This window comes from Cucurbita pepo, chromosome LG17 (assembly GCF_002806865.2).
Source record: "Cucurbita pepo subsp. pepo cultivar mu-cu-16 chromosome LG17, ASM280686v2, whole genome shotgun sequence".
Lineage (NCBI taxonomy): Eukaryota > Viridiplantae > Streptophyta > Magnoliopsida > Cucurbitales > Cucurbitaceae > Cucurbita > Cucurbita pepo.
Genome location: NC_036654.1, coordinates 7866543 through 7877783, shown reverse-complemented (window position 1 = coordinate 7877783; position 11241 = coordinate 7866543). Strand labels below are relative to the sequence as shown.

At 35.7% G+C, this 11241-nt stretch overlaps 2 protein-coding genes across 2 annotated transcripts; one reads left to right on the top strand and one right to left on the bottom strand.

The window, feature by feature from the left end:
• Window positions 1-65: 65 nt before the first annotated feature.
• LOC111778620 (poly(rC)-binding protein 4-like) lies at window positions 66-6723 on the bottom strand. The gene is made up of 9 exons (XM_023658550.1): window positions 6293-6723; window positions 5949-6050; window positions 4268-4489; window positions 3061-3118; window positions 2790-2882; window positions 2564-2676; window positions 2414-2476; window positions 1786-1862; window positions 66-382 (listed from the first exon to the last, which is right to left on the bottom strand). Exons 1-9 carry the CDS (start codon window positions 6617-6619, stop codon window positions 367-369), a joined length of 1071 nt encoding a protein of 356 aa, XP_023514318.1. The 5' UTR covers window positions 6620-6723; the 3' UTR covers window positions 66-366.
• A 1766-nt stretch (window positions 6724-8489) lies between these two features.
• On the top strand, window positions 8490-9559 carry LOC111779064 (dof zinc finger protein DOF3.7-like). Its single transcript, XM_023659122.1, has 2 exons — window positions 8490-8670; window positions 8752-9559. The coding sequence occupies exon 2, from the start codon at window positions 8766-8768 to the stop codon at window positions 9474-9476; it is 711 nt and encodes a 236-aa protein (XP_023514890.1). The 5' UTR covers window positions 8490-8670; window positions 8752-8765; the 3' UTR covers window positions 9477-9559.
• Window positions 9560-11241: the final 1682 nt, after the last annotated feature.

Here is an 11241-nt window from a genome sequence, read left to right as displayed (position 1 = left end):
AAAAAAAAAAAGAAAAAAACTGATGTGAATGTAGTATGAACTTGTATCCTTACATGTTCATATAATGATCAAGATTGAAGACTCAGAGCTGAAGGCCAAACTTTTCCTATCAGCCTTTTATAGCTATAGAAACCTTTAAGCTGTTAGTATAGAAAATATTCAGACAACTATTTTCCACAATTACAATATGTCACACTTAAAAATAAAATAATTATATATAAAAAAAAAACCATTATTTCACTTCATCAACTGTACTCACATCTCCACCTCTCAGTCATCAGATTGATGTTTGTAGGAGCTGTTCTTCAGAGATTCCCATGCACAGATGTTGGCATTATAAAGTAATAATTCCTCCATGTTTGAGATTTACCACATCTGCAGACTGAACAACAATGATGTACCATATGAGCTAACACACTCAAATTTCTTGTTCGTTAGCAGCAAAAGAACCCGATAGTATTTGGCTTAAGTATCGTTTTAGCCCCTATAATTCGTTGTTAGTTCTGATGGTTCTAAAAGTTTCAATTTAATCCCTAAACTGGCATAGTTGTCGTGCTTTCTTTCGAAACTACTAATAGAGGAAATGAACTGATATCAAAAGGAATCATGACAGACGAAAATGGTAAAATATTTGATGAATGCAAAGATGCCAAGATTGCTCCAAATTGTAGGGTACTAAGTTGAAACATTTGAAACTATCTAGTTCAGTTTGAAACAAAGCACAATCATATTTATAAGACAATTTCTAATTCAATTTGTGAAACACTTGTGACTGTCATGGTTGAAATCACAGAAACATTTGAGAGGAACTCACCTTAAACGTAAAAAGAAGATAATTTTTCTTCCACAGAATGCGTTGAAGTTCATAAAATAGAGCAGATGAAACAATACATTCAAGAATAGCCTCAAATTGCAACAAGAAATAGAGTTCTGACGTCATAGAAATTTAATACCTTTCTATATTTATATTTGAGAAAGCTAAAAAAATTAGAGAACCTCTCCAAATTTTGATATTTAAGAAAAAAAAAGATGAGAAATGAGAGAGGATTGGACCATAGAGAGATGAAATGGAGAAGGGAGATGATATGTGAAGTGAAGATAAAAAGAGTTTTCATTCCTATACCAACCATAAACTTCAAATATAAGGAGAGTAACGCTACTTTTCAAAATTTGGAGGTATTTTTGAAACATGATAGTAAAAATTTCATCCATTGATGATTATAGTATTTTTGAACCGTTCTTTAGATGTCAAGATATTAATAAAACTTTTGAAAGTTCAAGAAAAGAAAGTACTTACGATGGAAGTCTAAGGTTATTATCGAAGGTTCGATAATTTAGCCTAAACTTTTGAAAAAAAACACTTTTAAGTTGTGTGATTAGGACATTTCTATTTCCTAAGTTTGTGAATCCGAAAGGACTAAAAACATCTTACCTTTCCAAAAATCATCACGAACTCACCCTCCATGTCCATGATTCTAAATATTAAATATTGAATGGCTTGACAAAGTCTTATCATTCATTTTACCGTTTATTTCAAGTACTAGTGAATTTAAGTATTAGTCATTCTTTGCCTCTGTTAAAGAGTATTACTGAGAACAACTTAGCGTCATGAATTTTCTGTTAGGAACATAAAAGTTCGATTTGTATGAAACTTTTAATTCAATTTTAATTTTTCTCGTGGGATAAGACCATAGAACTTAGACTATGGCTTCACTAAAGGAAAGTTATTTCAGAGAGAGAGAGAGAGAGAGAGAGAGAGAGAGAGAGAGTTCAAGGAAAACTTACGCTGTCGGTTGAACACCAGCTTGTCGCATCAACTGAGAATAAATATATTCATCAACCCTCTGCTTAGCCAATGCTACCTGTAAACCGTCCAAACAATTCAACATGAAGATCCTTCACCAGAAAATAATACAAATAAGAACGAAGAATTGTATTAAAAAAAACACTCTAGAAAGATATTATAAGGCTACTCTACTTCTGTCACCTATCCCCAGTAGAGGTTAGTCAACTTTTGGCACCTCCTAAATCATATGTTTCGGTAATCAGTGACAAATATACATCATTACTCGATACTCGAGTTTTAGACCTTAAATTTCGAAGGAACGTTTTTGGTATAAATGATTTTGACTTAAACAAATTGCTACTTTCAGCAGTTAAATCTTTTATAGAAATGAAACCCAAACAACAAAAAAGCAAGGTGTATAAAAACATGAGTACGGATATCTATGTATGGAAGCTAAGATATATATATATATATATACCCAGCCTACATTATATTAAAATAAAAATAATATAATTAATATACCAAGTCTTAGAATCTGACAGTTTTAACAATACAAGATCACCCTCCTTCCCATCGCACGAATTAGAGCTAGTTCATGAAACCTTAAAATAAGAGAAAAAGTCATGCCTGTTCAGCACTTCCACCAAATTGTAATTGCCTGTAATTTTGTTCACCTCTTCCACCACAAACCTGTAAAGAATAGTGTAAGGATATAAGTTTTAGGAACATAATTTCAAGACCTTTCATAATGAAACTAAATCTGCATGGTTTGCTGACCTTGATTGTAGCGCCAGATTCATTTCTGATTCTTGATATGTTGAAGCCACCAATCCCAATCAACCCACCCACCAACGTCTCCGATATCAACATTTCAAAGGTTACATAATTAACTGCAAGATTGATTTTCCTAAAGATGATGTGGTTAGAAGAAAAAATATTAAAACTTCAGATACAAAAGACAGAATCAGAAAGAATTTATTTGATACAGAAACCAGTGAATAACCTGAGGTTGGATCCATATATGACTGTGGCGGATGTATTGCATTATAATTATATGTTGGGCTAACGGAAATGACTTGCCGAGGAGGATTTACCCNAAAAAAAAAAAAAAAAAAAAAAAAAAAAAAAAAAAAAAAAAAACACCGAGATTTGACTTATCTCAAGAAACATCTACAGCAATCATCTTGTTACCAGAAAATGAGTGTAGTTTAAGTAACAGTTTCAGAAGTGCACATGAATCAGGTAGACTCTGAAACAATATTCAATACCAGACCTTAGCTGATTGCCTATCTCCTCAAGAGCCTTCAAAACTGCAGGAACATCCCCTGATATCTGAGTTCCAGACAAAACAAAGTCGATCGTCAGTGCCAGCTCTTAATAACATGATCTTGGATGCCTCGAAAAGTGAGATTAAATGAGTGTAATGTGAGATCAAGACATCAAGAAAAGTAACCTAGCAATGTGAGAGAAGGAGAATGACAATTTCACAACATTTGCATAAAATTCAATACATGATCTATTCGGTAAATAATTATGTGCATGTTTAAGAATGATTAAAATACTTGAAATTAAATGATTCATAGTATGTAAAATTTAAAATTATTAACGAGAAATGTATCTTGAAGAACAAGGCTGGCAGAAAATTTCTAGCAACCTTATCATTTCTAAGACCAATTTCCATTCCCTAACTACTTCCAAGGGTCACCTTCCCAAGCAAGCAGCAATAGAATATCCAAACCTAGAAAGAAACAGTGTAACTTCATCTTCTAATGCCAATCTTAAAAATCCCAAATGGAACTGCTTCTCAAATCAACTATGGCAAGGTCTACAAGATCCGGTTTTGGGTAGATAAGTGGATGTGAATGAACAGGCCCTTAAATCATCTTTTCCTCAAATTTTTGATGTTGCATGGTCTAAAGATAGTTTTATTGACCCAATGTTGTTCCTCCTCTTCCAACGATTGGATTGTTCCTTTAAGATGGAATTGGACTGATGAAGAAACTTTAGAATGCATTGAGCTCCATGGCCTCCTTGAGCAAAGCGCCCATCGAATGTGAAGGGATCCAAATCGTGGATCCTTAACATTGACAAACAGCTTTCTCAACTCCTTAGCTCCTGAACTTTATGATCATCAAGCGACCGTTGATGTTACTCTGTTAAAAGCGATTTGGGGGGCTAGAGTACCCAAAAAAGTGGAAGTCTTCCTACGGGTTTTCTGTCAATCAAGTTAGACAATACCTAAAGAGTAATTACATCACTGATGCCCAGAGTAAAACCAAGAGATTGTCTTCGCCTCACTAATTGCAATTGTCAGCTACTAAAATAGCTCGCTCAATTTTAAAATCACATAGCATCAAGAATAGCTGTATAACACTGGTCATTCATTACGATACAAACAAAAAGTGATGAACATGATAGGAAGGCAGAAGAATGGTAAATTATCTATGTTCTAACAACTTACAACAACGTGGAAAAACTCACCTGCACCACTCGGTCAGATTCATGAGCAGACGCACAAAGAGGTAACTGATTAGGGGCAAGGATTGTAACTGACGCACCAGAAGAATTCCTTAATTTCTCAATATTCTGACCTGAGGCACCAATCAAAGAACCTGCTTGAGATCCAGCAATAAGGAGCCTTACAGTATTGGCAGCCACATGCCCTGTTCCAACTTTTAGCTCCTCAATGCTTGTACCATCTTCCTGTAAAAACATAACTGAAAGAATAATTAAATAAATAAATAAAAACAAAAGCAGGAAATACAAAATTCACAAAAATTATCTAAAACAAACGACAGAAGCTATGATCCTATCACGAGAACATCAGAACTTCAAGAAAGAGACTAATGTAATTGATCAAATATGGACAGGTTATTTGAGAAAGTTAGCAATCCATACTTGTAGGTTAAAATGCCGATGGCTGCCTGTCTAAGTTCTGAGTTGTCAAATATACTACAAATTCCTAACATCAAATGTTATAGGGATAGGTATGATTTTTCAAGGTGGATGCAAGCTAGCTCAAAAGCACATAGTTACTTAAAAAAGAAAGAAAGAAAGAAAAAAGAACCAATCACATGATGGAAGAGCTGTTACTTGCCTAGCCTTGCCTTGCCTAGCCTTGCCTTGAAAATCAATAACTTCGAGTGTTGTCTTTTTATTTTCATCTAACATGTGATTTATTGATCATATTTTTTTAGGCAGTCAATACGGATTAGATTCTCTGATCGAAAATTTTGAATTGTCGTCTATAACACAATATTTTCTTAAGTCAGTACCGCCCATTACTTCCATCAATCATTATCACTACCCCATTATACATGCCAATGAAGCAAGTTAAGTTCCTACCTGCCTCCCTATATCTTACCCATCCTCCTTGAACCCCTTGATTCAACTTCCCATCTCACCAAATCTCGACCCCATTCACTCCAAAACACCTTCTCATTGAGAATTCCTCACGATTCTTAAGTGAGTGAGGAATATGTCAAATTAAAAGAACTTTGGCCTTCCAATCATGTCCAAGAAAGAAAGAGGAAAGGAAAAAGTTAAACTAATATGTGGAGGAACATTTATTTAAGGAAAAAAAACTTCACCTATTAATGATGGTAAGGATCACTTAAAAACTTAAACCCATTAAGAAGGCTACACAATACTGCACAAAAATGTAAAATGAGCGATCATTTAAGTCCATGTAATCAATTAAGATCCCCTACATATTCAAGGTGCAATTAAATAGAACATTAACCTTTCAATCATACTACCAGAATTTAATTTGTAATCGTATACTTCAACCAACTTTTCAGCATTTATGAAACAGTACACTAGCGGTATATTTGTAATCCTATATTTCAACCAACTTTTCGGTATTTAGGGAAGTCGATCCAAGTTTTTTAAACTCACATTCTCTACCTTATATCCAAGGGGTTCAGTCAGGACATCCAACCTTTTAAGTTTGGGTGATTAAGTAGATTATGAATCATAATAGGAAAAAAATATTTATTGATAGGGAACAAAGGAAACATATCATAATCCAAAATGCACCATCTTTATGATTAGCAAATAAGATCAACACATGCAAAAGGCCTAGACCCCAACTTCGGGCAGCTACATAGGAAAATAAATATATCATCTCTACAGCAAAGTTCAGCAATTGGCCATGAATTACCTTTAATATCAGTGCTGCAATTTGCTGGAGTGCTTTCTCCGCATCAGTAACCGTATTCTCTTTGTCCTTTGAACTTATAATGATAACACGTTCTTCGTACCGCTGAAACATCAGAGAACCCCAAATTTTCATCCATTCGACGACCATTTGGCATACAACACAACCAGCAAAAGAGTTGAGAGAAGAAAAACAAAACCACTAGAATTCAACATAGTGAATCACACATAAAGCTTGACTTCAACACTTCCCCGATAGCCGAACGAAGGAAAAAAGCAACAAAAAACTACAAAATACAAAACGAAAACCCTAAACCGAATCACTCAAAATCAAATACAAAACCATACCGCGACTGCATCCGCAATTTTTATTGTAGCTTTGGTCTCCTCACGAACCTTCTGAATTCGGCAACCGACTTTGCCAATAACCTTCCCGATCTGCTTCGAGGGCGCAACGATTCTAAAAAGCACGTCATGGGCCTTCGCCTGTCTCTTGGGTGCCGACACATCTACAGCCTCCGAATAGGGGACGATCGGATCGTCCTCACGGCGGCGTTTGCCGGTGACGGCATGTCCGGGCTTGGAAACCAACACAGTCCCGGGTAGAGGCATAGACACAGGCAAGGGAGCCTTGGCGGGCATGGAAGGGTACACCGGGATATCACCTGACTGCATATTTGGCGGAGAAATCTCTCATGTGAGTGAGCTATGAATACATGAATTCAAAGAGAAAATAAATTTATGATCATTGATGATACCATAGAGAAGAAAATCAACACAGCGCGATGGATGACACACAGCTACACAAAGGGCTAACTATTTGATTTTTTTTACGTCACAACTAAAATAAAATAAATTAAATTAAATAAATAACTATTTACTATTAAAATTATTTGTTGGCAGAAATAGTTTATATTTTTTTTAAAAAAAAAATACCCTTCAAAACTTTCAAAATTTTAAATAAAAAATTTTTAAAAAATTTAAAATAAAAAATATGGACGACACTATTAGTATCATATTCCAAAAATACCAATCAATTTTTTTAATATCAAAATTTTATTATTGAAATTAATTGACATAACTTATTTATGACAGCGTTTGTGTTCGTGTCAACCATAAATTTAAAAAAAAATTACGAATATTAATACTACTTTTGATAATTAATAGTTATTTTTTAAACATGGGGCTAACCGTTGTGTAATTTACAGGCTTATAACTTCGTATCGAAAAATATTTACTTTCAGTGAGACATATGAAATACTAGATGATATCAAGTAATTGAAGGGAGCCAATCAAGAAATACAGAATTGCAGATCAAAGTTAGTTAGGGATATAACTGAAATTTTGTAAAATTAAAGGACCAAACCGATATAACTATTAAAATTTGAGGACTAAATCGGTAATTTAAGAAAAAATGTCCATAATTAAAGGAAAGTGCTATAATTGTATTCTCACCCACTTGAGAAATCAAAAATAAATTTGAGATAAAAAGGAATTATTGAAGGAAAAAAAATGATGAATTGGTAGGTATGAGTAAGCTATGAGTTATGAGTGCAGGGACGAAGCATTTGCCATTTGAAGATTGATACCAACGTTGTGGGTTTAGGTTAAGAATTACTTCGGGTTCGTGAACGTTTATAAAAATAACAATTTAGTCCTTAAACTTCAATTATTAATGATTTAGTCCTTATATTTCTATTTTAAAATTTATTATTTTAAACAACTAGAAATTAAATATCAAATGGTAATCAAACGAAAGAAGTTGCTCTATATTTATGTTAAAGGTATCTCGACAAGTTCTTACGATATATTCTCAAGAACCCTTCACTAGATGGTTACCTACTTTTCTTGTACTCGCTATCATTCTCACAAATAACCTAATATGAGTAACTATGAAAAAACCATGTTAGGCTTTTAGGGGCACTCAATGATGCTTTAGAATAGCGATTCAATGTCGTGGGTCATGCACTTAGGTAGGTTTGGGCACCTAGGTGCCATGCTCAAGACCCATATTCCGTTTTTTGGCAAAGCAACGAAGAGATGAGAAGGTGCTCTTAGAGCTGGAAAAGTTCAAGTCCAACCCAGAACTAACTGGTTCTCCTTAAAATGCATTGAAGTGTCGTGACGGTTTAGACAAGGTTCAGTTGAATTCTGACCTATAACCAAACTTCATCCATCATGCTATCAACTTATTATCGATTCTACAACATTACCCTAGAAAAACCCCCGACTCCCCCATTTAGGTTTTCAACTCGAGCTTCGAAATAGTCTTTAAACGAGTCTCAAACTCGATCATTTCGAGAATTACACTCCACAAAACCCAAAACCAACCTCAACCCATTAAAATTTCCTCTCTTCAACTTCATTTTCTACTCTCATGGGGCCATGTTTATGCCTTTACAACCTATCATCACTCATTAAACAACAAAAATAGATGAGGTGTTCTCCAAAATGAAGCCCATCTCTCTCTCTTTTGAGTATCTATGACCCATAGAAAAGGCCAAGGGGCTTCTAAAGGAGTTGAATGGTCATCATGCAAAAGCAAGAGAAGGTGACCAAACAATCAATGGCTTCACCCAACCAATTATGAAGTCAAAAGTGAGAAACCCACCAAAAAAACTCCCCATGAAAACACTCTTTTTAAAGCAAAGCTCAATCCCACATCGGAAACCATCTTGTGAGCTTCTTTGTATAAGTTCATGGACGTTGCTTATCATTGGGCATAGGTAAGAATATGAATGAATAGCTCTTCTTCTTTGTTCTTCAACTCTACGATTTTGTTTTGTTGTTGGTGTGTTTGGATGCAGGGTTAGTGTAAGCCATGAATCAAAAGATAAACCCTAATCCAAGCTCAAGATCGTCGTCGTTGTCGTTATCGTCATCAAGGGAAGCTCCAAAAGAGCTACGGAGCTGCCCGAGATGCAAGTCGAACAACACCAAATTCTGTTACTACAACAACTATAGCCTCATGCAACCAAGATACTTTTGCAAGTCTTGTCGAAGGTATTGGACTGAAGGCGGGTCTCTCCGAAACGTTCCCGTCGGAGGAGGCTCGAGAAAGAGCCGAAAATCAACAACAACAACAACAATGTCTTGTTCTTCTTCCTCGTCTTCGTCCGACCATTTCAAAAACAAGCCAAGATTACCAAATTACCCTTCATCTCAAGATCTCAACGTTGCTTTCCCTTGTGCCATGACTCATTTTGTTGAGGTCCCTAAAGTTGTTGAAAATATGAAGAACGATGGTTTTAGGGGTTTGAGTTCATTTATCCCAAATCTCATGCCAAATTCCAACAATATTGATGCTGATTTGGGGTATCATTCATTGCCTCTTCATGAGTTCAAGCCAAGTTTGGGTATCAATTGTGTTGATGGGTTTGGAAGTGGACCAAATTTGGTTGGTTTTCAACAACTTAACCAAAATTCTTGTGGTGAACCCAATGAGTGTGATGATCATCAAAAGGAGAGGCAACAAGGGAACAATATTTCAAGTGGGTTTTGGAGTGGAATGCTTGGGGGTGGATCATTCTAACAAACCCTAGATTTCATGTACCCCTTAGTAGTATACTCTTTGTACATATGAATCTCTCTCTATTCTTACTATATTTTCCGTAATCTTCTTACGTGAGATCCGATATCAGTTGGAATGAAGCATTTCTTATAAGGGTGTGAAAATCTCTCCCTAGTAGACGCATTTTAAATCCGTGAGGCTGATGGTCATACGTAATGGGCTAAAGCGGACCTAGCGGTCAGTTTGGGCTGTTACAAATGGTATTTGAGTCCGGCACTAGGCGGTAGGCCAACGAGGACGCTGGGCCCCAAGGAGGGTGGATTGTGAGATCCCACATCGATTGAACAGGAGAATGAAACATTTCTTATAAGGGTGTATAAACCTCTCCCTGATATACGCATTTTAAAACCGTGAGGCTGACGACGATACGTAATGGGTCAAAGTGGACAATATATGTTGGTGGTGAGCTTGGGCTGTTGCACTTTACGATACTCTATCGACATTTATAAAATGTATCTATTGGGTTATAAGTTCAATACATCGTTCAACAAGAATACAGACATTCCTTGCTTATTATCAAACAGTCACTTATTCACAAATTTCGTGTAGGGTTAATAATATTCATTTTTTTATCTTTTAGCCCTATCTCGCTCTAGGGGTATTTTAGTAATAATGTCTATAGAAACTGAACAATCTTATTTGGTCAAAAACCTAACAACATACTTCTATATATATAGTTTCGCCTCTTCTTTCAGCCAATTTCGGGACCATTCGAAGTGCTATCAGCCTAGGATGCCTAGAGCCGCACAACGATTGGTTTTCAACCACGCAGGTTGTTGGCAGATAGGAAAGGCCAAGATCCGAATTTGACATCCCAAGGAGTCTCTGTTCATCTTCGTTTAAGGCAGGACACATTTGACCCCAATGTTACATACAGTGGCTCTAGCTAAGGCTGCCAAGTTGGCCCTCTTGGCCACCCGCAACCTTGGCTTTTTAAAGAATCCCGCTCCTCTGTGTCGTGGGATTTGTAGCTCGGCAGTCCACCAGGTGGGTTTTTTATCCTTCCAGTTTCGAGTGTCATATATATATATATATATATAGTTTTTAATGATTAATTATTTTTTAAAAAAAAATTAAACAAAGAATAAAATAATTATATATATATATACACTTGTAAAAAGTAATCAATAAAAGGCTACGTGTCATCATAATTGATGATTGTGTCCACTTTTGTTACGCTTTATTCCATGCTTTCTTTAGGAGTTTAGGGTTTGGAATCCACTACCGAAAATACCCTCTTTCTTTTTTTTTAATTCCATTTTAAATTTAGTAGAGGCTATGGAGTTTTGAGTGATGTCATAAGCACTATGCCAAATTACACCTACTTTCCATTTCATTTAAATTATAATATTTAAATAAAAATTTATAACTCGAATGATTGAACTAGGTTTAAAAAACGTCTCGACCCGAACAATTGGATTGAGCTGAAAAAACTCACCCGGCCTATGAAACCTCTTGGGCTTGCCAGTCCTTGGCCCAAAAGCCCACTAGGCCCATTTATGATTGAACTAGGAAGGTTCTTGATATTTAAGTAATTGGTTACCGAAACGTAGGTTTATCGCGTGAATACGCTCATAGTAAGACCAAACGAGCCAGCAATCACTTATTTTTGTGTTTTACGTTTCCTATTATAACCTTACGAGAAACTAAAACTCATTACGATCCAAACATTGTTATGCAATCTCGACTCATGTGCACCACGTGAATGGCTCAAAAGAAGACAATA

Coding starts and splice junctions, on each gene's coding strand:
- LOC111778620 (XM_023658550.1), bottom strand. CDS start 6,619: ATGCAGTCAGGTGATATCCCGGTGTACCCTTCCATGCCCGCCAAGGCT. Junction 6,051..6,292: donor AAATTGCGGATGCAGTCGCG/GTATGGTTTTGT, acceptor CTGATGTTTCAG/CGGTACGAAGAACGTGTTAT. Junction 3,119..4,267: donor AATCTGACCGAGTGGTGCAG/GTGAGTTTTTCC, acceptor TCTGGAACTCAG/ATATCAGGGGATGTTCCTGC.
- LOC111779064 (XM_023659122.1), top strand. CDS start 8,766: ATGAATCAAAAGATAAACCCTAATCCAAGCTCAAGATCGTCGTCGTTG.